This window comes from Fusarium subglutinans (genome assembly GCF_013396075.1).
Source record: "Fusarium subglutinans strain NRRL 66333 chromosome Unknown NRRL66333_c0000141, whole genome shotgun sequence".
NCBI lineage: Eukaryota > Fungi > Ascomycota > Sordariomycetes > Hypocreales > Nectriaceae > Fusarium > Fusarium subglutinans.
In genome coordinates this window covers 55,588-81,320 of record NW_023502204.1, presented here as the reverse complement: position 1 = coordinate 81,320, position 25,733 = coordinate 55,588, and the positions used below count along the sequence as shown (strand labels likewise).

The following is a 25,733-nucleotide window of genomic DNA, read 5'->3' as shown; positions in this document are numbered from 1 at the left end:
GTGCACCCGGCTATTCCCATGTTGAGTAAGGCGTCGATCAAATTTATTAGCGCGCGTTAATTAATTGTTAGAGGGGCCATCATGCAAGCAAGCTCTTGATGTCTCGGGGGAGATAGGCCGAGATGGCTCGCCAGAGATCATGATGTTGGGTGATTTCTTTCGTTACTAACTTTGAGAAAGGACATTGATATAAACCACAGTAGGACAAAGAGACATCCATGAGTAACACGAAAAAAGCAATCCTGGGTCCTCGCCCTTCTCCATTTTCGGACCATGCCAGGCCTCTTTCTAGATAGATCATGGATGTATATTACAGCAAGCAACAAGTAAGTGCTCAAATCATTATAGTGGTACGGCCTCGCGCTCAGTTCCTCTACTGGAAGTAGTGGTTCTCCTCGGGAATACGGCCACGGATGTACTCGGGCTCGGATCCCCGAACGTAGATATCCTCAAACAGAATCTCAGGCTTGGGCTCAGGCGCGGCCATGGCCTCAGCAGCAGCGACCTCCTCGTTGACGTGGGCACGAGCCTCCTTGTCAATCTTCTTGAGCTCCTCCTCACTTGTGATCTCCCAGTCCAGGATCTTCTGCTTGAGTCCAGCAATAGGATCGTTGGTGGATCGCATGCGCTGAATTTCTTCACGAGTTCGGTAGGTGGTACCGGGATCAGACATGGAGTGACCACCATATCTGTAGGTGACGTACTCGAGGACGAGAGGTCCCTTGTCGGCAGCAGTCCACTCCTTGCCGTACTTGACGGCGGCCTTGACGGCAAGGACATCCATACCATTGACTTTCAGACCGGGGATGTACTGGCCACGCTTGTAGTAGTCGGTCAAAGCGGAAGAACGAGCAGCGGCGGTACCCATACCGTACTTGTTGTCTGTAGAGTTGTCAGTAGTGCTCTGACTCGTTCTTATCATATTGACTTACTCTCGCAGCCAAAGAGGGCAGGGAGGTTCCAGAGCTTGGCCATGTTGAAAGCCTCAAAGACCTGGCCCTGGTTGCTAGCACCATCACCGTAGAGGATGATAGAGGCGTTCTTGTTGCCATTGTACTTGTGAGCAAAGGCAAGGCCGGCACCAACGGGAACCTGAGCGCCGACGATACCGTTACCGCCGTAGAAGCTCTTGGCGAACATGTGCATGGAACCACCCTTGCCATAGGAGATACCCTCACGTCGGCCAAGCAGCTCACCAATGATGGATCGAACGGAAGCACCACGCATCAATGCGTAGCCGTGGCATCGGTAAGCGGTGATAATATCGTCCTCCTTGGTGATGGCATGCTCAATGCCAACGGCAACAGCCTCCTGTCCGGTAGACAAGTGGCAGAAACCACGAATCTTCTTCTCCTTGTACAGACGATCGGCCGCCATCTCCATCTGTCTGCGGGATTATCAGTAAATATCGTATGGAGATCGTGGGGGATGGTGTTGCATACCGGGTGATGACCATCTCGCGGTACATATCCTTCAACTCCTTCTTGGTCACCTCCAGGGTGTAAGGAGGGGGGTCCAGCTCGTAAGTCTCGAAGCTCTCATCGCTGAGGTTAACAGAGAAAGGCTCGTCATCGGACTGTAGCAGTCAAAGAGTCAGTGATGGTTCGTGGGCGCATTGCGGAGGACGAAGTGTCGGGCGAGGGTATTTCGAAGGACCCTTGCGGGACGGAAAGTGCGCATTTTCTCACCTTGGGAACTGAGTGGCTCAGGGACGCCGAAGCAGCATCAGTGGTGACGGAGCGAATGGCAGTGAAAGCGGGAGCGGCGAGCTTGGTGCGCATAGGCACAGCCCTGGGGAGACGGAGAGCTCGAGACAACATCGTGGATATGGAGAATTGAACTGAGGGATCAGGACGTTGTCGAGTTGATAACTGCGACTTGGCTGGATTGAGCTCAGAAAAAGTCGCTGTTGAGCGGCAGAGCGTTGAGCTTGGCCTCCAATTGTTGGTAGGTCTAGTCCTGAATAGGCTTAGCAGACACGTGATATGTACATGTTTGGTTTCTCTTTAAATGCCTCTGGACTGTCCAATTGAAGAGATAGTCTTCTCTGGGGACATACATATATCGACAAGGCCTGCTAAATGTCCCTGGATGTCTTCCGATTATCAAAAGACAACCTCTTGACCATCTTTCTGCTCCATACAAGACCGTCCAAGTGACACACGACTTCGTCGGTGTAATTCTCGCCGATGTGGGGCTCTATCCACATCGTCCCTTCTACCTCCGAGCCACGACAAGAGGTTTTGCTGTGGAGGTCGGAAGTCCCTTGCTGAGGTACTCTCAGTCCCTGGAAATATTCGGGCTCAACGATTTTGCCTCCAAGGAACGAAAACATGGCCCATGATGGCAGTTTATTACTCCTACCTACCTAGCTCCAGAATAAAAAGACAAAGAATTGGCAGGTCTTATTGGTGGAACCCAACATTATTGGGCTAATCTCTAATCGTTCTATACGCATGCTGTCGATATGGTATTATGGTGAAGATAACGATCAATGTCAAAAAAACCACAACGTTGACATCGACTTCTTATATAGTCCGAGCCGCCTTGAGACGCAACTCCATGTTCCATTTCCGTGGCTCCAGTTTCCCATAACCCCTTGATTCATGCTGTCATACTCCCATGCAAATTCGCATCATCATCATCCATCCATAACTAACATATTCTGTGAACTGGTGGTGATGCAGCAACGCCCAAAACATGCTTTCAAAAACCCTTGGCGCCTCTACAACAATTCGAAGAAAGAGTATAGTGCAATGCAGTGCGGATGGCCGGATCCGTCTTCGATACTAAATGTTGAATGCACAAAATCGGGTACGCTTAAAATGCTGGTGCTCGCCGATGTCAACATGATGGTTGACGCAGGGCCATGGTTGAGATCACCGAACCCAGCTCAGTCGTCATGAAAGAACGTACCGCCCTGCAATGGGGCAGTTGAAGGGCCAGCGTCGTTCATCTCGACATCCGGGGTTGAAGCGTCTCGGCTAGAACTGGCCAAAGCCTGTTGTGAAATGCGATAGTCGATAGCCATGGCGCTCAGTGGGCGATTCGGGTCATCCTCCAGTACCCGCTGTTGAAGCGAGAGTGGTCGGTCATATAGCATATCTTCAGGTGGTGAGAACGACCACACCTACCAAAGTCAGTCTTGAGTGTTATTAGCCTTCGTCCAATATCGACTTACCTCCATGACTGTACGGCCGTGTCTCAAGGCCAAAGCAACACACTTCTCATCTTCGAAGGCAACACGCCAAACAGCTTCACCTTGCGCGATGAGTTCACGAACGAGATGTCCAGTTTTGAGGTCCCAGATCTTAACTCGACCATCACTGCCACCACTCACGACTCGAGTATCATCAAACTGCAGACTGGTGACGCTGTTATCGTGAGCTGCGAGACGATGGATCGGACACATTTCTTTCAGTGACCAAACTCTAACCGATCCATCTGATCCACCGGTAACTAGGGTGTCACCGCGCATCTGAAGCTGTCCAACGAGAGACGTGTGGCCCTGGAGAATAGCCAGGCACTCACTTCCAACTGTTAGTAGCTGTTATCTGTAGTTGAAGAGACACATACCCAGAAGTCGGATCCCAAATTCTCACGTTGGTATCCAGACTGCCCGTCACGACTCGTTTACCATCAAACGCAATGGCATAAATTTGACTAAAATGTCCCTGTAGCGTTTGAAGACAACGACCCTCGGAAATGCTCCAGACACGAGCGAAAGTATCATAGCTACCGGATACGACAATGTCTCCCTTGATCTCGAGACACCGAACACTGGACTGATGACCAACAAGAACATTTTTGCAAAGGCCTGTTCGGATATCCCAGATTCTTAGGGTGGTATCCCGGGATCCAGAAATCGCCGTGTTTGCATCTGCCATTTTCAAGCACCTGACTGTCGATGTGTGACCTCGCAGGGTGTGTAAACAGGCACTGTATCCTGTCAGCAAAGGATCGAGACTGATGGTGGCTCTCAACTTACCCAGTCTTGAGGTTCCATACTCTCACATCGCGATCGCAGCCTCCACTGACCAGAGTATCATCCCAGGGAACCATGGCCCAGACACCCATAACATGTCCCTGCAGGGTGCGTTGCGAGTCTCCCTCCGTATCGAACACATGAATCTTGGCATTATCAAGTGCAACAATGATGTACTTGGGCGTCAGATGCAAGCTTGTGACGACGCCCCCTTCTTGGGTAATATTCCGCGTTGTGCTAGTGCCGCCAGATCGCCAAGCAGCTTCAACTAGATATCTCTGCTTGAAGTGAGATTTGTAAGTCCGTAACCTGGGTCGACCAGAGGTATTCGAGGCATCGAACGATCGGGTCCCTGAGGTGTATGAATAAGGGCGGGCGCCTGGGAAGCTGCTGCTGCCGGTCATGTCGGCATCGAGTCCATGCAAAGCCTGTACTGATGGTCTCGATGAGAAGTTGGGTGCGTGGGTGTAGACCTCTGATAGTCGGCGGCCGTAGTCGTGTTTGACACAAAGATTCTTCCATGTCATGTCGTCGCTAAGGAGATCTCGCCATCGTTTGGAAACTTGCGAGGCTCGTGCTAAAACTTTGGGGTCATCGATGAAAGATAATATCTGCACATGTGAGTAAGCCCACTGGATCTAGGGAAAACAACGAGACAAGAGTGTTCCTTACCCGAAGACACAGTTCGTCTGGCAAACTTGTAAATGGGTCCTTTTTCAATAAAGGGCTGACAAATTGGTGAACGAAACTCAATTGCTGGCTGGTACAGAGATTCAGCAGATCGGCGAGGACTCGGGTCCTCTGAGGACCAGAACAGTTTTTAAAGTGTTGCCGGACTTTGGCGAGAAAGAAGTCCTCATCATCAGCCGCATCACTCCAATCTGGTTGGAAATGCGAAGGTCCCGGGGACGCAGCGGGTGTGGGAGGCGGTGGAGGTGAGCCAGTGAGTTGTTGATCAAAGTCCGCGGCGGGTGTAGACATGCTGGGAGTAGGAGGTCCACGTAGGTGCCGTTGCTGCTGAGGCAGCTTTTCCAAGCGGTGGTTAACCATGGGGTTCGTCGATGTGCCGAGGGTCAAGTCGTCACTGAGGGCGCTTCCTCGTCTTTCGGAAAAACTCATGGGTCGTTGGTAGCCTGCCATGACCCGGGTCGTCGCCCTCCAAGATTTCGATGGGTGTCGAAATATAGAATTTGAAACGGTTTGTGAGGAGGATTAACAACTTGATGGAGGTGGTTTCCTTGAGTGACAACGGCTGATATCGAGGGGAGGCCGACGATGGATCGTGGGTGGGGAAACAGAAAGCAAGCCGTACGAGGCCTCTGCCAACAATTCGAGGAGGATGTCAGCACATATAGAATAGAGCGTATCGCTTATAATCGCGCAAAAACTCGGTATAAGAAAGTTGTGTTGGCTTCGGACAGAATTAGGTGCAGATATTGAAAAAAGGGAAAGGGTGCAGGAAGCAGAAACCAACGGTGAATGGCGATAGTCACTAGAGGATGAGATAGTGGAGAGAGCCGACGGACAGGCGGTACGGTACCGGTACAGTACAGTACCTACCTACCTAACACGTCCAGGGCAGGGACGGGAACGCCTGTGTTTGTTCTGGGATGGCAATCTTGGCTCGCAGAATGAGCCTGGGACTGGCTGATGACCTGGCGCGTGGGTCGGATGCAGGCCAAGGACGATGGCGGGATCGTAGAGGCGCTAAACGGCATTCGTTGCAGTACAGTTCAGGGCCTTGTTGTAGCGATTCCCTTGCCTTGCCTTTCCGCTCGGGTGTCGTTTTTTTTTTGCAATGATTATGTCGGCTGTCGCCGTGACCGGCATAAGGATATCTCCTGAGTCGAGCTGGCAAGGCCGGGTATGGAAGTTTGTGTCGAGAAAAGGTTCAAACGCGCACAATGAGGGTGTGAGATTGTCTTACCGAGGATACGGGGATGCTATGTATAATGGGTTTGTCCGTCTTTGTAAGGCAAGACGAGATGACCGACTCGATTCTGAGGCGTCGAGGGAGTGAATCAACCTGATGACCAGATGCAACAGATGCAGAAGTGGAGGCGAGACAAGAGACAAAGGAAAGGGAAAGTTGGCTGAATAAGGGGTGAGAGAGACGAAGTACTAGGTAGTTTTTCGAAGCCCAAGACGGTCTATGTGAACGAAAACGGAACTTGATCAAATTTCGTTTCCTTTTTTCTGGTGTCATCGACAGGTTTTACAGTACAAGCAGCATCCATCTAATAGGAGATGCAAGTAATAAGGGATTCAGGTCGACTCAGGTAGTTAGGGAGACTGGGAGAGAAGCGCAGGAACCAACCCAGCACTTCAAGGCTAAGGTAGGTCAAGCCCGCTCTTTTCGTTGCTTTTTCTTCCTTCAGCTCATTTATTATTATTGATTCAATGCAGGGACGGGACGTTCCAATCACATTCCCGCCATTGGAATAAATCTCGCTTCATTGACAGAGTACATTCTTTAATCTTGTTCTCATCAAACCCGCAAACGGTTCTGCTCAATTCATTGAGAAATTGATTTCGAAACATGAGATGCCAAACCTGCTCTGTTTCAAAGCAGTGAAACAGATCCTAGTTAGTCTGCCTCTGTCAACCCTGAATAGATGAATACAATCCTACCTTGGATCGAATTGATCATCTCCGGCACCGTTCATCAGATCAGATTGTACACAACGAAAGGATTGGATAGAATAACATTACCTCTTGTTGGTTCCTGCGTAGTAGAGGTGGTTGAAGCTGTGCGCCATTCTCAGGTGCAGCCCGTGGCTGTTGACTTTTTGCACCATTGATCATGACGGTTTCACCGACCCTCAGCCTCTGATATTACGTCGATCTGCTTGACTACGTATCTGCAGCTGTACCTATCTTGTTCAATGACATGTGAGGATCAGCTACGATTGTGCTCTGTGTACCATGGTATACATACATATCTTCAGAGCAAAGATGGGGGACTCCGCACTGCAAACTCCTGCAAGACATCGCTACCCTTCCCCCATCGAGTATAGCCATGTGATGAGATGTGACATTTCAGGCGGCTCTCGACAAGATGGGATTGGATGCCGTGTCGAGTGTGTTGACGAACCCCTCTTCAAGGCTTCTTGGACGATCAGGTGCGTGCAAGGAGTCTGAGGATTAATACGAGGGTTCATGTTACCTTGATCTTGTCTGCTGCACCACATATCATAACACATCCTTGGCTCTGTGATTCATTGCAGGGACTGGCAAGAAATAGATATCACATGGATCAATCTTTACCAAACGCCAACTAACAAACTCCTAACGCAAGCCACGATGCTGCACCTAGTATCTCACACTCTGACGTTGTCACTACAGAGAGAATCCCTACCTTGGTACATGGAAGAAAAGAAGACCTCGGAACATTCACCAGAAGCGCCAATGGCGTCAACGACCAACCTTTTTTTCTTCCTTGATCCGCCCTGAAGATTTAGCTTTTAGTAGTACCACACTAACGACGCATACCCAATGCCTTGGAAAAGCTGTAACGAGACTAACAAGCACTGCAAGACCCTGGCCTTGAAGCTGAATGAACTGAGCCCCTTGCTATTCTCGTGGAGGCTGTAAAGAAAAGTGTGAGCGGACTTGACCGAACGCCAATCTTGGCTTTCCCCCAATGTAAGCACTATTAAATTGTTTCAACGTCTTGTTAATCAAGATGTCCGTCCTAATTAAACCGCCGTCAAACTCTTCAAATTCTGTGAATTCTCTCGCGTCGTACCGTACGTCCTATCAAGACAATGTTTATTAAATTACCAAAATTATCAGATCGTCCAATCGACAAATGCGGAGAATTATATCAACCTACCCTCCACGGCAACTAACAGTAAACTACCTCAGCATTCCCTGTCCATTTTACTTTGCAATGCTCTACGTGTCATTCAAACAAAATAATCAGGCCATTTTGTTGCTTCTGTGACTTAGTATGAAGCAGCTTTGCCCTTGTATCCCTGCCTAGAGCTCAGTTGGTCTTCTAACCGTCCTCTTTGAAACCTAGGTTGAACCAGATGGAAACCCACCATTGGCATGGAATATCTCCTTTTGGCTGCGGCTGCGTTACATTGAAACCAGATGCGTTCTGATATATCCAGAGTTGCTGGCAGCGATTAAGTGACACGAGAATACAGTCCTGTATAAAGAATTTGGCTTTGAGATGTGATAGCGATGGTGTGCAGCCATAATCAAGAACACCGGTAACATATTTCAAGAATACTCTTTGTACGGCTATTGCAACCCAAGGAACCGTACATGTCCCATGTTATCCCTATAAATTCATTCCCGTCATCCCCGACTTTTGTCGCCGTGAAAATCGCTCAGGGGCCTATTCTGGTCCTTTCCCATGCGGCGAAAGTGAGCTCGCCAGCCCCGAAAGGTAAAGAAATCTTGAAAAGCGCCATGTCATCCCATACTCTGTCTATGGCTGTTATATTCCACCACATACCGTCCAAAAATCTCAACATGCGCTGCAGGAGGATACAAGAGAAATGAAGTGCTTGCGACTTAGTGGTGGTGGCCAAACTGTGTGAGGAGTGGTACCAGCATACCACCCATGGTGGCCAGTGTATCGCGCATTTGCGGTCCCTTTGGTTTCCGCTGTGCTGTGGCACTACTATCTGCATAGCCATTGATGCCGTGGTCATGAGTATGAGGGGTAGTGTCCTCTTGCATCGCATGCATAGCAACATATCTATCGAGGTGTCAGTGACGAATGTCGAGAAAGACATACTTGACTTACAGAAACGTGCCACCAGAGAAGAGAAGCAGCATGCCGGTCCACCAATGATCACTCTCAACCTTACCACCGCCTAGCAGAGTGATCAATGTCCATGTTGTCAATGCACCAAAAGGTGCGGCCAAACTGAATACAATAAGGTGTCCTCGTGCAGCTCGCTTCGATAGACCCTGCTTGAGGAGAAGTGAAGTTAGGCCAAAGGCAGCAGGAGCCTTGTGAATCATAATGGCCGCAAAGATAATGAAGCCAAGCTTCATATCTGACGTGGTAGACGAGGCACCCATTGCAATTCCGTCGGCGGCGGCGTGGATAACCAGTCCAGTGGTCGTTGCCAGGCTGCGCGCTCGTCGCGGAGTGGGTGTCAGGGATCCCAGGAACCCATCCGCCTCTTCGTCAACGGAGGCGGAATCACCGTTGAGGTTGTCGAGACTGATATGGCGGGTCTGGGGTGTAGAGTGAAGACTCTCTGTCGCATGGCGCGGAAGTCGATCGATCAGGAACATTAACAGAAACCCCAGAATCAACGAGAAGCCTATTTCGAATGTGGGGACGGCATGTTCGTGCTCGTGCGCTTCCTCTTTCTCATGCTCCTGTTCATGGTCATGGTCGTGCTCTGCTTCATGATCTCCGTCATGGCTCTGTTGGTCTTCCTTTCCGCTCTCGGCCTTTTCTGATCCCTTGTTGTCGGTAGTGCTATCTTTTGTGGTATCGCCGGCTCCTGGGATGGCTGGAGCATCATCACCTATCGCTTCAACGGCGGCTTCAATGTCTGCGCGCTTGACTCGGCCATTCCCCGCTCCTGCATTTATAATGCGACGGACAAGCGCTTCGGTGTCCAACTCGTCATTTCGTTTCTCGATTGAGCCGGTGCTTATTGTGACAATTGACTCAGGGAGTCCACGTTGAAGTACGGCGTGGCTCCAGGGGGTTCGACGCACCAGGCTTCGAACTCGATGCATATGAGCAGCCTCCGCGGGAGCGGTTGCAGCCTCGATTCCTTCGGGGATAATGACTATAAGTGAGGTCCCGACCAATATTCCAACACCGACGCTCGAGAGTAATCGAAGTTGTGATTGCGAAAGCGACATTGAAAGGGGCAGCGCTCCGGCAAGAAATGAGCTGTTGGGTAAGTAGCTATGTTAGCAATTGACGACAATGGCATGAGTCTATGATCAGGATCGCACATACGCCAACGCCATGACTAGCTTGATTGAATGTCAGTCTCAGTAATTTATTGACGAGTAGGTGAGGTTTACTTACGCATAGGCCTAGAAGTAATAGTACCCCTCCCATGGTTGATGCGATGTCAAATTGACTGACGGACTCTTGCTTGGGTGGTTATGCGCAAAGGAATGATGGCAGAACAGAAGGAAAAGAGGTGCCGGTGTAAAGACTACCCACGCATGTTGCGGTCTTGACTGATTCCCGTCGAGTTTACCGGTCTGAATATGCGCTTATCGAGGGATCGAAGCGCAATATCGACGACAGACAAGACAAGACAAGACAAGACGCAAGGGCGGAGCGGACAAGAAAGAGGTTGGCGTTGGTATTAGGTGTCGAACAAATTTATCTGAGGAGGCCTGGACACCTGGACACCTCACTGTTAGAATTGGATGGATTGGGTCCATCAATACCAGCCCTGCGACGGTTTGCTAGCTGTCGATTGGTCACTGATGGGCATCTAGACCCTTAAAATCCCCCCTAGGGGCCAACCCGTGGAGACAATGATTTCAGGGGGAGGAATACTTTTTGGAATAGCGTCAACTATAACTGATTAATGATGTGAGATAAGAGATCAGTATCACGTCGCTCGGGAGGGCAACGTTGTTATCTAGCATGGGGGTCTTGGTGTGTAAAACTTTCGACTTCAAGTGAAGTGAGTGCGAATAATAGGCGGTGGTGGTCGGCGGCCCATGTATCCCTCCAAGTTGCCTCCACTCCTAACTAATGGTCAATGTTCTACTCCGTATAGTGGCTGGACTATCAAGGTGTAATTCCACGACTAACTACCTACCTACCTAGGTAGTATGCACCCTTCAGTGATTGTCGTTTTTTATCTTACCATACCAAAACTGGAGCAGATACTAGAACCCAGTACTGAGTGATAGTGAGTAGGGAGTTTGACTGGCTGCGGAGGCTAGCCGCTAGGTGTGCTTACCCTGTACTGGATAACTCGACATTGTATTCAAGTGCAATCTCAAGTCATAGTATCTTTTAAGTATTATTAAACCTCTGTGGTAGTCAGTTAGGTATCGCGATGGCGCTAACTGGAGGACTCGTTTGTTCGGATGGAATGAGTAACCATATGTACACCTTGAGTTTTGTTTGTGTAACTCAGTCTGATGGTCATGAAAGTTGATATAATTGCCTCTCTGACACACAACTATACCTGAAATCACTAAAACACCATGCACCACAGGAGCTCCTCATACCCATTTAATCTTGGTAGAAACCTATACTTGCGTTTCGATGCATATTTACACTATTTGTTGGGTTCACCATCATTCAAGTTGAGGGATAATGTACCTTGGGTAATGATATTAGTACTAATAAAGTTAGGTCTGTGCACCAGCAACATCTAATCCCCACATCGAAACTTAAACTTACAACTACAAATTCTCAGACTCTCAAAGCTAAGAGCGTCACTGACTCAATGCTTTCGAACTATACGGCCCTCACATGATGGGCGAAACTGAGCAGTCGCCTCGCAGACGCCATATCCTTTCCTCTATCAACCCTGACAAGCCCAAAAGCCGAAGGAGGAGTCGATCTCCCGAATCGAGATCACCAGTTGACGTCAAGAGAGAGCCGTCGCTCGATGCGCCATCAGAGCACACCGACGCCCAGCGCAACGATAAAGATGATGAAGGGGATACCACAGCGCCGAGGCGCTCGCGCATCCGGCTGAAGGGTCACAACAGATCTCGTCGAAGATCGCGAGACAGACATAGGCATCGAGATTATGATGATGACGACAGTCACGGGCGTTCACCTCTCCGTCACCGCCGACACCGACACCGCCGGCGACATCGCTCCCCCACACCAAATAACCCTCATGAACCAGAGCCTCTCGATCCAGACGCAGCATTTCGTGAATCTCTATTCGATGCCATGGCCGATGACGAGGGCGCTGCGTACTGGGAAAGTGTATATGGTCAACCCGTCCACGTCTACCCCAACGAGCGCGTAGGGCCTACAGGTCACCTAGAACAAATGACAGACGAGGAATACGCTTCCTATGTACGTCAGAAAATGTGGGAAAAGACAAATGCTGGCCTGCTTGAGGAGCGTGCTCGCCGTGAAGAGGCGAAGAAGCGCAAAGCCAACGAGGATCGTGGCGCGCAGAAACTCCACGAGGACATGGAATATAGTATCCGCCGTGGAGAGGAGCGCAGAGAACGTCGACGTTGGGAACAACGATGGGAAAACTACACGACAGCTTGGGTAAACTGGGAGGGCACACCTACGGAAATTGCATGGCCGGTCGAAGGCGGTCGTATAGAAGACGTGGATGAGCCAAATGTGCGCAAGTTCTTTGTCAATGGACTGAATCCACAAGAGGTAGGAGAAAAATCGTTTGTGGCTAAGCTCAGGGATGAGCGTGTGCGATGGCATCCAGATAAGATTCAACAAAAACTAGGTGGACAGGTGGATAAAGAGACCATGAAGGGCGTGACGGCTGTCTTCCAGATTATCGATAAGTTATGGACAGAGAGTCGACCCAAGACATGACGAGAATCCGAATATAGCATACAATACATGGTTATGCTACAGCTAGTAGATTTGACTGTGACGCTTCTCCTGGGTCAGAGTTGCATGGCTTGGTAAGCTTATATTAGATGAACAATCACATATGGATTGTGCCCAGTGCATTTAACTACTAATGCAATGGGATGGGATAGCCATGTCTCCTTCGGAACACAGATAACCAATTTTTGGTTCCATCTTCTGAATCCGCTACCCAGCCACTGTCCTTGGTATGACTGACCATCACACCCAGCACCTGGTACAGACAAGATAGAGGAGCAGCGAGAAGTGAGATTTCCTTTATCTCAGCCACCAGGGATGAGAAACAATTGTATTATCATGACTGGAATGCGGATCTCACAGCACATAGCACATAGCCATCGCCTTATTACCGCCATTTGAGCCCAGAAGAACAATATCGACAACGAGTTCTGCATCCCAGAAATTCTTCCAGCTGGGTTTGTAGTTGTGCCGTCAATGTGTGATGGTTACACTGCAAGTCATTGACTTCGAAAATAACCTCAAGTCAGAGTGACTGAAAGTCGAAGTGGGATGTCCAATATCAATAACCAGACGTTCAGTTTAGCCTACATACTACAAGTAGAATTAGCCACGACAGCAGCTAACAAAGCCATAAATACTGGGGTGAAACCGTCATACACATCTCACGTCACTTATGGAGGGTGTTATTGAGAGTCGATTAAGGCAAAGGGAAAAGCCGAGACTGCAACATACTACAGAGAAGAGCAGGCATTAAATAGCATTGCACTGTTCATGCAATTGATCAGAGCATAGACACAGAACTTCAACATTCGAGTCAACATATGATGCTAAAAATCTTCATTTTGATATTCAAGGTCAAGGATATTTTATGTGAGGAATGCTATTGACAAAGTCACCGTTACAAACGCTGTACCAAACACAGGCATCCCTCAATTCCATATTCCCCTTTTCATCACACTAACTAACGGCAGATGTGCAACGCTAGCTAATTAAGATCCCGAGCCTTGTCATGCCCTTGCTTCATCAGAATTGGATATACAAGAGCTCCATATTGGTTAAAATGATGGCGCATGAAAATTGGACCGTTTATCTCATTATTAATGTAGTCTTCCGTACATGCCACTTTACATGTTGGCAAAGAGAGCAGCACCACCCATGAGAGCACCCATAGCGACGGCAGCAGTAGGCATGGCACCAGCATTGTCGCCAGTGGCACTGCTGGCGGCAGCACCAGCACTGCTCTCGATAGCACCAGCACTACTCTCAAGAGCATTGATCTTGGACTCAAGAGCCTCGCTGGCAGTACCAGTAGCAGTGGCGAGATCAGAGCTGAGAGAAGCAATCTTGTCGTCGATGACGCTGGAGGCACTGGCAAGAGCGCTGGTTATGCTGCCAAGGGCACTGGTGTCGACAGAGCTGGATCCGGTCTCGCTCTCGGTCTCTGCAGAATCGGTGACGGTGGAAGCATCAGTCACGGTGGTAGAAGCACCAGTCTCGGTGGCGGTGCTGATGCGAGAAGAGACCTCGTCACCGACACGGGTAGAGACATCCTCAATGATAGAGGAGGCATCATCAATTCGGGAGGAAACATCGTCAATGATAGAGGAGACCTCGTCACCGCCAGGGATGGAGATGGACTGGGCCTGCATCATGTTAGCAAGGCAAGTCTGCGAACCTTGGGGGAATCAGAGTATCATACCTGAGAGTAGGCAGCCAGGGCAGCGAGAAGAGTGACAGTGGAGTACTTCATGATGTTGGTGTTGTTGGTGAGAAGATTGGACTGAGAAGTGCTTGTTGTTCGGTGATGATGTGAGAGTCTGATCTTGAATTGGTTTGCAGCGATGAATGAGAGGGAAGGGAAGAAAGAAAGAATAGAAAGTCTGGAAGTCAAGACGTTTTATGGACACAGACCGAGACAGTCAGACACGAACTATGCCATGCTATGCCGTCCATCTTGGCTGACTACACTGCACTGGGGCCTTTGACGATGACTTCTATTCGCACACCCCCTTCACCCCGGACTGTCCGCCCTAGCTTCGGGTCTTGGCGATTCGTATGCTTGGAGAACGGTGGAGGCACGTCTATTCGTAGTTAGGTCATCGATCGATATAGCCAACAGCGCAGTCAACTGGACCAGAAACGGACCTGTACCCAAATATTCGTGCTTCGGATTGATGCCAGTCTTGCAAGCTAGGTAGGTAGGTAATGCTGCTGCCTCTGTACCAGTGCCATATGCCATACACTGTGCACCTAGGTAGTGTAGATCTCTCCCAGTCCGAGCTGTCCTCTGGGACGCTTTGTGAATACAGCACTCAGAGCTTCCAGATGTGGTGGCCTCAGCTGCCCCCTGGCTTACCTTACGTTATGCAAGGCGAATGAAATACAGCATCCCACGTCTCAGCTTGCCCTACACGAGACCGCCGGGAATAATACATACAGCAAGTGCTCAAGCCGAGGTCGACCCTGTGCAGAGCTGAGCCTCAAGCTCACGCGGCATGTTTTGGAGTTCCAGGTATTAGGTACAATGACCTAGGTACTGATCTACTATAGGTACTAAAGGAGTGATGTTGAAAGGAGCGCAGGATTTAGGCCATGAATGCGGCCTGGACAGTCAGCTACCCGATCCATTCGAATCTTGAGGCCAATGCATAAAAGATTTACCGAAACGACCAACTTTTGACAATCAAGCTCACGAGTACCTGCATAATATTCCGTGACCAGGGTTTCAGTGCCGTTCTCCGAGTTGTATCAGAAAAACCGGAAAACGAGCAGCAAGCTACTCCGTAATGGGTGTCGAAATGAAGAACCAAGAAATGGGAGGCAACAGCTGCCTCGGACGGGCATTTCTTGGCTACAAGGTGTGCCCTGGCCTGTAACTAGTTGAGTACTGTAACTAAGTAGGTAGTGACTGCAAATCCTCCATCATCTTTCATCACGATCTCGCGCATGTGCTGTAACAGGCGTGTTCATAGCGTTAGAGGTCCTGGCCACCTAGTGCAGCTACAGACTGCACGCTTCAAACAACATGCATCCGGGGGCGGCGCCAAGGCCAAGGCGAGACTGAGCCAAGATTTGTGATTGGGGGCAACAAGTCGAAAGCAAGAAAACTGTTAACTAGAGCCAGCTCCAGTTGATGAAGCCGACTCCCGTGAAGTTTGAGGATAAACTTGTTCTGACGTTATAGACCAAAAACAGAAGTGGGACCGAATTGAGTTGCGGATACGTCAGCCACGCTCGCCACAGCATCGGCTCTACCACAGCCACGCCCACGCCCACGAAGCAGGGAGGAACTTGTACTTTCAAAGGGTGTTTGCTTGCTTGCTGTGTCCTGTCTAAAAAGATGAAAGCGCCTGCATCGCCTTGACCCTTCCCCCCCCTTCTTTCTTTTTCTTTCTTTTTTCCCTTCATGATATTGCAGTCGATTCTGCTAGCCTGCCACTGTCTTTGCCTTCTCCAATGCCAATGCTGATGCTGATGGACCTCTATCGCGTAATTATAGGTGATTAGTTGCGTCACGGTGGACCTTTTATGATGGAAGCTCCACACTTTGTTTGCTGGTTGCTCTTCTTATTATGTATGTACAGTTGAACCAGGGCCAACACGAGCCCCTACGGCAGTCTGCATGGGGCCATGGGTCACTAACAAGGCCTTTTCATTGGTGAGCCAGCTTGGAACTTTAGGACCTTATACAGTATGTAACTTCCCGTGATATTGATCCTCGATCAGAAGGACTGTGGCCCTGCATTCAAACACAATCGACATCATGGATGGAATTACCTAAAAGACTGCACTGTATACGAATGCATCCTGCTCTACTGTACGGATATGCTGGGCTGATATCGATGCAACACGCCACCCTCCAACTCTGCATGGCATTAAAGGAAGCTTATTTCTCCGAAACAATATCCAAGACATCCATCCAATCAAACCTCGAACTATTTCCTGGAGAGAAACCTTGCGTTCCTGGTTTCTTTGCCTTCAGGAGTTGTCCCAGCCTCTTCTTCAGTACCTTAGTACCTAGCTGAACCGCGGAATTCAAGAGGACTTGGAGTGAGACTTCATTGAGAGGTCCGCTAACCACTGATGTTTGCTCGAGAAGCCCGGAGGAGTCTGAAGGAGTGCAGAGGATCGACTGACTGTCAGTCGCCCTAATACGACAGTGGAAATACCCGACCTGGGGAGAATCAGACAAGGGAGCCCCTGGCTGTCTTGAATTCTACTTTTAGTTGCTGACAGTATCACAGAATTGACCAACGATAGCTATACAAGCTACACAAGGTCGATAAGTAACATACGCTTCGATCAGGAAGAACGAGTCGACTTAGGATTAGCCCGATAATCCTGATTCCCTATCCGCATCCAAACCGACCAAAGTAGAGTAGATGGAAACCTACCACCCTTTACTTCCACGGGCCTTTGCTCGTTTGTCTCAGGTAGGTAGTCAGGTACCTGAACGCGCGGCACGCGACACCTAGACAGGTAGCCAGAAGAGCCATCCGTTTTCTAGCCTACAGCGCCTGATTTTGCTGTCACGTCACACAAAGACCAAGCAATCAGCAATTGATACCAGGGTTTGAATCAGTGTGTGGTGTATCACTGCAGAAATGATCTGTTTTGCTTGCTGATTTGGACAGCATCGGTTCTTGATCAAGCAACATGCACAGTAGTCATGAGGCTCGGAGACTGGGTGCACGCAACATGTACGGAGACAGGACCTTCAACACTCTTCTTTACTGGCCTGATCCAATCTGAGAGGCCGGCTTGGCTCAACGCCACACACGCCCCCTCAAAGTCTCCACATCAACTCCATCTCTCCTCGGGCATCTTCAGTGCTCCATGATATATGTATGTATGCCTCGGGGAGCAAGAAAACACCGGACCCTGATCTAGGGTGCCAAAATAAACTCATTAAAAAGCCCCCTAAACTTAGGCTAAATTTACCTAAATATTTCTATTGCTTAGGGTTAAGGTTTTGTGTTTTCTTTCCTCCCCTAGGTATGTACACATTCTGTTGCCATAACCCTGGCTTGGCACCTTGGATCGCCATCTCGACCTTCTACTGCCTTGCTCGACGGTCTTGGCCAATGTTAGCCAAGACTTTACCAAGCATGGTCTGTCAATAATTCAAGCAGCTTTTTCAGCCTCGCTTCAGACGCCGTAGCCGACACCGCTTCTCATCGAGATTCAATGCAATCAACACACGCGTGGACTGATCAAAGTATAGCTCAATGGCATGGGTTAAACGAATCAAGTCGTTTCGTTTGCCATTGGTAATGAGGGTTTGCCGACAAGCGAAAGAGGCAAGCCCAAGTCCATTTTCTACAAAGTGACATATCCGTGCAAGTGGTGTGGAAACAACGAGGAATTCCGGTGGATTGCCTGCGCCATCGTCTTCGTGTCTTCAGTGCCTAGAGTGCTTAGGTAGTCTGAAATCTGGAGAGTGTGTCAACGGTTTGCTAACCCCTAAAGGCATTCCGATTTGCGATCCCACTCATTTAGGCATGCCCTTCTTTAGCTCTTCCACTATCTCAGCCGCCTCCAGTGCACTACGGGCCTCAAAGTCATATCGTTTACTCTCGGTTGCTTTATACACAACAAGCTATTTGAGGCATTGTTAGAATGGTAAACCATTATAAAAGGAACAGAGACATCTCACCTTGACATTCGTGGGATGTTTTCGGAGGACTTTACACCCAACCACGTTACTAAAGTGCACCGTCGTCGTCTTGCCTGACCCGTCATGCAATGCCTTACCGCCAGACGCTGGCATGATGTGAATGTACTCGCCGTCAATCACGAGAATGCGTTCGCTCATGCCAACGATGCGCATGGGCTGCTTGCGCCAGACAGTGTACTTCTTGTAGCTGGCGTTGCTGAGCTCATCTTGCTTCAGTGATTCTCGCGCCAATGGATGGCTACCGACCATTGGCGTTTGTGACTTCTTGCTGCGTTTCTGCATGGCCTGTTCGGCCAATGGCAGCATCTTTGGGGACGAGCTGCCCGGCGAGCCAGTGATCGTCAACGGACCATCTGTTGCAAATCGCCGCCTGTACAATTCCAAGTCTGAGACGTTCCCAATGGACGAAACTGGCCGGTCCAACATGACTACCGCTCCTGATCCAGGAAGCTTAAGAACATGGTTGGCCTTGTCCAACTGTCTCTTTCGGCATACCATGTCCAGCACCTCAGCCAAGTAAGTATCAGTCATCACATCTAGTGTCACCATTTGCCCTGGTGCGACCTCTGATGACATGATATGAATCCGAAGCAGCTTTTGCTGCCCGCGGGACGTATTGGGAGCTGCAGCAGGTGCCTGAGGTATGTCTGCTGGAGGAGCGTTCGACCGATATGTCGTTGTGACGATAGGATTTTGCCGCGGACGTTCCGACAGGAACGGCTTGATAGCCGGCCCTGGAGTGCCCCGAGGAGTCGCGTCCGCATCTGGCTCCGTGGGAGTGAGAGGGACCCCGCCGCCGCTATCCTGTGATGTTGCTGGCTCTTCTTCTTCGTCTTCCTGGGGGGTGAGTGACTTATTTTCAAGGTACTCCTCCTCCGAAGCTTCTGCCAACGCAAAGTCGTCGTAAGCAGTTGAATTAGATCGCATGCGGCCTCCACCGCGCGCAGCAGCATTGTTAACCGTAGTAAAAGATGTCAACGGCTTCGTTCTTTCGAAGGGCGGGAAATCGTCGTCAACTTCGCCACCTTCTTCCACCATGCGTAGAGTCCACCAGTTAATATTGAGCTTACCCTTGGGCAACGGAGGTTCGAGTTTCTCCTCGTTGTATCGGTATAAACTCAAGCCGATGAGGTCTGCAACCGTCACCACCCGCTCGGCACCTTGTCCGTCATGAACACGTGGGCGGATAAGCACCTGGAATGGCTTGCCGGGTGATTTTGAGAAAGGTGCATATATACGCACAGCAATGGAGCCTTGCGTACCCTGCCCGCTGAAATGGGCGAACTTCTGGAAGGGAATAGACGATTTCTTATCCTTGGCTTTTAGGGCGGCTGACAGCAAACTCTTGGGTTGGGCGACGCTCAAAGGTCTGATCATGCTCATCGGCCTGGGAGGCGGTAATGCTCCAAGGACAATGGGGTGCGCCGCCGGTTTGGATTTGCGAATAGTAGACTGGCGTACAAAGTTCTTGGGCGGTGTTCCCACAACCTGGCGGGTTGGAGAAGCATTGATGGCGTTTTCGACGCCATCAAGAATCGATGCCGAGTCTATACTCTCGGCGTAGTTATCAGATAAGTCGGAAGCCTCATCGGAGTCTTCCTCCTCCTCCGGCAAGAGAGATGTGTCCGCTCGTTGAATACCGGGCGAGGGCTCCTCTAGAATTCTAGCCTGTAGCTTCGCAGCCCTTGCCGCAGCACGAGCAGCTTCTCGATGCCTCTGGACTGTCGGAATATCGGTCTCGTTTTCTGATGATATCTCACTGCTCGTGACTGTGTCTCTCCGAGGCCTCTCTTGCACTGTTATCAAAGCTGACTGTGAGCCTCGGCGAGGTGCCCTTGGTGAGACAGCCCCGACTTGCCTCAAGTTCGTGTTCTGTAGTGGTGATGAGCCCGCTCTGTGTCTGACTGGCATTTTTGCAAACTTGATCTGTTGCGCAGCCCGTTGGTCCGTATCGTCATCACTCTCATCGCTCAAGTCACTACTGTCCTCTTCCTCCATCTGCTCGCGACGCCTGCGCCGCCTGGTAGCCATTCCTGGACCCATAGTATCCGAACCGCCCGCGGTGAGCATACCACCATCTTCTTCCCCATCTTCGAGTGTGAGGCCAGCCTGCTTTGGTGCTTGAAAGTACTCGGAGGCAATCGCAGTAGGGATCGGAGGTGAATGTGTCCGCTTGTGGTGGGACGAATTCGGCCGCCAGCCAGCGGCTTTAAAAGGAGCCGAGTTTATGAAGCCATCGTTGACGTTTAGGAGTCGCTCTCCGACACCGTCTGCAATTTCATCGAGGTAGCTAGTGCGAAGCTGGTAGGAGACGAGTCTGGACGGGACGTCAGCTTCTGAACCTGTGCAAAGCCATTACCGAAGACATCATCGTACTCTTCAAGCTGTATGACGGACATAGTCGCGACTAATTATGCGTGATCGCCTCACTCCGTGAAGTCAAGAAATTGCCGAGAGCCGAGTAGCTGCTTCAACATGTTTAACACTACCCCAAGACGTGAGTAGTCGAGAATCTAATAAAGCAGGGATTGCATTATCGCTGTAACTGCTACCTCAAGATAGTCGCGACAAGCACGAGTTGAACAGTGGGGTAATGTACCTTAGGTTGGGAGCACCACCTAGGTAACGTTTAGTAGCCTACTAGCACCTTATCATTCAACTGAACTCACCTTACCCTCCAGTGTGGAGCACAGCCTCGTTGAGGTGTGGCTGCATTGCGGCACCGTCATGTTAGAAGTGGAACCTTTCAACTTGATGTCACGATACTCAGCTTCGCGATTCTTTCGTACTTTCACTATTACGCCAACTACTAAACTAATCGACCGCCATGGGCCTTGTCGACTATTCTGACTCGGAGGGCTCAGGCTCCGAAGCCGAAGTTCAAGCCCCTGTCAGACCAGTTCCTAAATCATCTGCATCTTCCAAGAAGCCTTTTCAAAAGGTTGTTGATAGATCCAACCCTGGCAAAATCGTTGTCAGCCTCCCTCAGCTCGCCAGCGATAAACCGAAAGCCGAAGAACCTCCAGAAAAAAGGATCAAGACTGCCGGTGGTAGTAGATTCTCCGGTTTCAACTCGTTTCTACCAGCGCCCAAGAACGCGAACAAGCCCAAGCCCGTGGCGTCGAGCAGTTCGACAGCGAGACCGACCTTTCAGTTCAAGACTAGCGCAGCTCCAGGATTCAGTAGAGAAGCAGGAGGTGACCTAGACAATTCAAATGACGATGCAGACGGCATGAGCCTACCGACGCCGACGGCTGCTGCGCAACCACATATACCTGAAGGACAAAAACCAGCGGACGAGGTTAAATTGGTGGGCAAGCCATTGATGTTCAAGCCTCTGTCTGTGGCAAGGAACCCCCAGAAGAAGAAGAAACTGAACTCAGGGCTGGCAAAACCAGCGCCGACTCCCACAAATGAACAGACTCCGCTGAAACCGGCTGAGACAACACCAGAGGCCACACCAGCCGTTCCCAAGAAGGTGTCGCTGTTCTCTCTGCACACAGAAGAGCCCTCTGAACCTGCGGAAAGGAGTTCTTCAGGCACTTACGAACCAATGTTTGCGACGGCAGAAAGCTCACTGGCCTATGATGAAGGCGCATATGGCGACTATGCCAGCCATGCGCAATCAGGTCCATCCGCGACAACTTTGCCAGGCTCTGAGTCCCTTGATACAGTAGTTGAGGACCTGAACCTTACTGCCGCTCAGCGAAGAGAGCTCTTTGGCCGCAATGGCCTGGGCAACCAAGCGGCAAAGAAAGTTATAAACTTTAATATGGATAAGGAATATAGACACAACGAAGAGATTCGGGCTGCGGGAGAGGAACAGACCCACAACCCTGTGCGTGCGATCCAAGGAGGTGGAAAGCACAGCTTGCGCCAGTTGGTACAGAATGCACAGAGCCAGCGTGAAGCTCTTGAGGACAGTTTTGCCAAGGGGAAGAATAACCGAAAGGAGGCAGGGAGCAAGTACGGATGGTAGTGATGACAATGATACCCAGATTCATTCAATATATTCAAGAATGGTGGTACTATCTATGGTCCCCCATTTTCGTCCAGCATATTTACTCCACAAACATACGCCGCCCTCTATAACGCTGAGATCTAATATGCCAAGTAACAAAGCATAGATGCAATCGAACAAAAGGGGTGTCTCGAAGCCAAAACGCTCGCCGTGCAACCGACAAAACAAAACAAAACAAAACAAAACAAAACAAAACAAGACAAGACAATAGGCATACAATATCAAAAAATCTCAACTCCGGCCTTCCGGCCACTCTGAAAGGCATTATCTGCCATCATGAAACCCCATTCTCCACGCGTGGTGGGCGAAATATCGTCATAGTCATGTGGTGTTAACGGCCCAAATCTTGGTGATGCTGGACTCATGATGGGTGTTGGCGTGAGAGGACTGAAAGCGCTTCGATTGATGGGACCGGCGGTTAAGATTTGATCTATCGTCGAAGGTGGCTCCCATTGTTGCATTGTGAAATACAGTTGATCTGTCGGTCGTGCCGTGCGATCGCCGTCTTCCTCCTCCTCTTCTCCTTCGGTCTGAGTTGGTGCTTGGGTTGGTGCTTGAACTTGAGCTGGAACCGAAACTGGAGCTGGGACTTGAATCTTGTTGGGCTTCGGTTTCAGAATGGGCCCCGGAGTGAAATTTGTCTGGAGTTTAAGCAGAGGCTTCGGCGAGGGCGTCTTCCCTTCGGAGACAGCCAGGCCTATTGTAGCCTCCTCAGCCTCTTCTTCCTTGTATCGCTCTTGTGAGTCGCTGATAGGTTTTATGGCTGGCTCCGCAAAGCTAGTAAGACCTGAGATACCACCATACTGCTCTGGTCCTCCATATGCCCGCCTATACATGCGATCGAGGTCCACAAGTGCCCAATTAGACACACTCAGCCAGTCATACGATCGGAGGATGGCGGTTTTCGAAACCTTTGCACCATTGGTTGCCAGGATGATACGTCGGAGCTCGTCAACGGCGTCTTCGAGACGGAGGTGGGATTTTGTTTTGGAATAGCTGGACAAGGCACTCTTGAGACTGTACAATCTATCGAGTGTGAGGACTGTGAGGCCTTCGGAGCAGAAAAGGACCTCGTTCTGGATGATGGAGCTATGGATGAGCTGGTTGGTGAGCCCGCACGAGGAAGCTCTGACAGCAGGTGATAGCCACTCAGTGCTTTGGTGAGTTAGCTAGGTTCTATGGAGAGTCAAGGTGTCTGTCTTACCCTATCGCGAACTTCTTTTCCGTCTTGCTCAAAATGGAGTTGAGGATCTTTTCGGACCTAGGGTGGAGCTCGTTGGTGTGGATAAGTCGCATACCGAAGCCTGACGAAGCGCTCATCATTGAGCTCATGGTATCGGTGGTCGTCGATGATGCGGTGCAAGGTGTCATGGGAGGAGGAGACATTGGCGTGGATGGTGAAAGAGGCCATCTGAACCGAGGGCTGGACGCCTCAAGCGGGGGGACCTGACCGGGTGAAGACAAAGCACTCCGCGGAGAATTGATCGACCGCAGGGATGTTGAAGAACCAGTCCTGACCAGCGATTTGAGCCTGGAGACAGGACCTTGAGAGAGGTTCAACCGAAGTCCAGGAGACAGTGGTGAAGGAGTCGTCGGAGTCAGGAGGCCCTTGGGGGGTACAACAGAAGGGAGTTGATAATCCCGACGGGCTACAACAAGCGTGATATGCTGCGACTTGCGGGCCAGACGCGAAGATACATGCTCGAGAGCCGGTGCCAGATGAGGAGGCAGGTGATGAGCATCGAGGATTGAGGTACCAGCCTCGAGGGGTGACGAGATCCTGTCCTTGAGCGACATTTCGAAGTTGTGAAGTCGTGCTTCAGTGAAGAGGACGACTTGACCTGGTCTGATCTGATCTGATCTGGCGAAGAACGAGGAAAACCAACAAGCGACGGGGTACACTGAGAAGAGAGAAACGAAGAAAGATCAGAAGGAAGATATAACAAGGTAACTGAAACCGAGCAAAAAGCCGCACAGCAGCTGTGGTATCCTCTCAAACTTGATAGTATTGTGAACCCGCCGTCGTTGTCGTCGTGATCCTGCGTCAGAAAAGTTTCAAGGGCAGAGAGAAACAAGCGGACGAAAAGAGTATTAAAAGAGATGACCGCGTCCGAGCTTATTCTTCCCCGGAAATGTTCTATCTAAAAAAAGAATGAAAGGCAGCTTGTTTATGTTTCACCACCCAGTCAGTCACTTTTCCCCTCCCCCTGGTGGCCTCCTCGGTGGATGTGGGTGGACATGGGGGCTAGGAAAGATGAAACGAAGGCGTGCCAAGATGAGTAAGGGCTCAGCTCTGTTGTCGTGAGATGGAAAATAAGGGGAGTTGCAGCATCAGTCACTCGCAGTAGATCATCAGTAAGCGGTGATTTACTGAGGTTTACATGAAAATGCAGCCCCCGCCGCTGTGAGTGCCCAATGCGGTTTAGTCAAGGGATCTCGGCGGCTAACGTGCATTAGTGGCAGCTCGGCTACTATTTCGAGCTGCTGGCGGGGTTGACAGAACAGACTGTGATTGGCCACCTCTAGCCTTATACTTAATTTAGAAGGTCGTTGGCGGCCTGGCAAGGCATGTGAGTGGCTGTATGCATGCATGTGAGTTGTGACGATGAACTCGCAGGTTTTGATCGACCAGGGGATAGATAGACTATCACTTGTGTTAAATAAGGTAATTAATATACTATAATAGTTTATTCGATATTGACCATGTTTATAGCGAGAACTGAAAAGCTCAACGGTCAGATGTCCATCCTAGCGGAAATAGATTAGGCCTGACTAGACTGTATCCGTATGTATTCTCACTAGGTTGTTCTAAAAACAGTCTCTCTCATCCTTGTCCGTCAACAGACTCAACACCACTCCCCGTTCTGTTCCTGCGTTTCCTCCCTAGACCAACCTCGACATCCCAAGATCGCTGCTCCTGATCTCGGTAGTCGGGGTGTGACCACGAACCAACAGTTCCCGTCTCCCGGGTCAAAACATGTCGATAGCTACCTTAGTACCTAAGTAGATGCCAACACTCAGATCCTTGATACCCTCCAGTGAATCTAGCAGCCCAAGAGGGGCTTGAAGCACATGTATGAATAATATCTTGCTGAAACATCGGCTTCTTCCATAGGTAGTTATTGTGAATCAAAACAAACCAATCAAGGACAAGCAGAAACACATCTCCAGATCAAAGTCCCGCCGTTTCATCTATAGAGACATGTTTCCAAACTTGCGAATTTTCGCATATCTGTGGATTGGCATCGTAACATTGGCGTACTAAGGCTGGCCACCATTTTGGTCCGGTAGCTAAAGATAGCTTTTCAGCCAGCCGCCAGCCTGTCGTACCGGTACCCTCACGGCCTGGACCTTCAGTGCTTTGGTCGAGGGCCTCCCAGTCCAATTCGCATGCGGAAATGGATGGAAATAGCCAGTATGTTCCCCCTTCGCCTGTCGCGCGGCTTAGGGTTCCCGTCAATCAGAGGCTATCCTCAAGTCGCTATTCATAGAACCACATGGCGCCAAACTCACTTCATCTGGCGGTAACAGACACAACTCT

General features: G+C 50.1%; 8 protein-coding genes across 8 annotated transcripts; 2 read left to right on the top strand and 6 right to left on the bottom strand.

Annotated features, from left to right (window-relative positions):
- Positions 1 to 373: 373 nt before the first annotated feature.
- On the bottom strand, positions 374 to 1,820 carry FSUBG_9324 (pyruvate dehydrogenase E1 component subunit alpha; the record flags this gene model as incomplete). Its single annotated transcript, XM_036687825.1, has 4 exons — positions 374 to 882; positions 933 to 1,387; positions 1,443 to 1,576; positions 1,689 to 1,820. 4 exons carry the CDS (start codon positions 1,818 to 1,820, stop codon positions 374 to 376), a joined length of 1,230 nt encoding a protein of 409 aa, XP_036535189.1.
- A 1,073-nt stretch (positions 1,821 to 2,893) lies between these two features.
- FSUBG_9323 (f-box and WD-40 domain protein) lies at positions 2,894 to 5,125 on the bottom strand (the record flags this gene model as incomplete). The annotated part of the gene is made up of 5 exons (XM_036687824.1): positions 2,894 to 3,130; positions 3,182 to 3,530; positions 3,577 to 3,939; positions 3,989 to 4,596; positions 4,658 to 5,125. 5 exons carry the CDS (start codon positions 5,123 to 5,125, stop codon positions 2,894 to 2,896), a joined length of 2,025 nt encoding a protein of 674 aa, XP_036535188.1.
- A 3,387-nt stretch (positions 5,126 to 8,512) lies between these two features.
- On the bottom strand, positions 8,513 to 10,037 carry FSUBG_9322 (zinc transporter ZIP9; the record flags this gene model as incomplete). Its single annotated transcript, XM_036687823.1, has 4 exons — positions 8,513 to 8,699; positions 8,748 to 9,863; positions 9,933 to 9,949; positions 10,005 to 10,037. 4 exons carry the CDS (start codon positions 10,035 to 10,037, stop codon positions 8,513 to 8,515), a joined length of 1,353 nt encoding a protein of 450 aa, XP_036535187.1.
- A 1,389-nt stretch (positions 10,038 to 11,426) lies between these two features.
- FSUBG_9321 (uncharacterized protein) lies at positions 11,427 to 12,476 on the top strand (the record flags this gene model as incomplete). The annotated part of the gene is made up of 1 exon (XM_036687822.1): positions 11,427 to 12,476. The coding sequence occupies one exon, from the start codon at positions 11,427 to 11,429 to the stop codon at positions 12,474 to 12,476; it is 1,050 nt and encodes a 349-aa protein (XP_036535186.1).
- Positions 12,477 to 13,618: 1,142 nt separating this feature from the next.
- On the bottom strand, positions 13,619 to 14,244 carry FSUBG_9320 (vegetative incompatibility het-e-1; the record flags this gene model as incomplete). The annotated part of the gene is made up of 2 exons (XM_036687821.1): positions 13,619 to 14,137; positions 14,194 to 14,244. 2 exons carry the CDS (start codon positions 14,242 to 14,244, stop codon positions 13,619 to 13,621), a joined length of 570 nt encoding a protein of 189 aa, XP_036535185.1.
- A 3,741-nt stretch (positions 14,245 to 17,985) lies between these two features.
- Positions 17,986 to 20,886, bottom strand: FSUBG_9319 (stress activated MAP kinase interacting; the record flags this gene model as incomplete). The annotated part of the gene is made up of 3 exons (XM_036687819.1): positions 17,986 to 18,093; positions 18,151 to 20,488; positions 20,846 to 20,886. The coding sequence occupies 3 exons, from the start codon at positions 20,884 to 20,886 to the stop codon at positions 17,986 to 17,988; spliced, it is 2,487 nt and encodes an 828-aa protein (XP_036535184.1).
- Positions 20,887 to 20,998: 112 nt separating this feature from the next.
- Positions 20,999 to 22,150, top strand: FSUBG_9318 (uncharacterized protein; the record flags this gene model as incomplete). The annotated part of the gene is made up of 1 exon (XM_036687818.1): positions 20,999 to 22,150. The coding sequence occupies one exon, from the start codon at positions 20,999 to 21,001 to the stop codon at positions 22,148 to 22,150; it is 1,152 nt and encodes a 383-aa protein (XP_036535183.1).
- A 263-nt stretch (positions 22,151 to 22,413) lies between these two features.
- Positions 22,414 to 23,989, bottom strand: FSUBG_9317 (uncharacterized protein; the record flags this gene model as incomplete). The annotated part of the gene is made up of 2 exons (XM_036687817.1): positions 22,414 to 23,347; positions 23,397 to 23,989. The coding sequence occupies 2 exons, from the start codon at positions 23,987 to 23,989 to the stop codon at positions 22,414 to 22,416; spliced, it is 1,527 nt and encodes a 508-aa protein (XP_036535182.1).
- Positions 23,990 to 25,733: the final 1,744 nt, after the last annotated feature.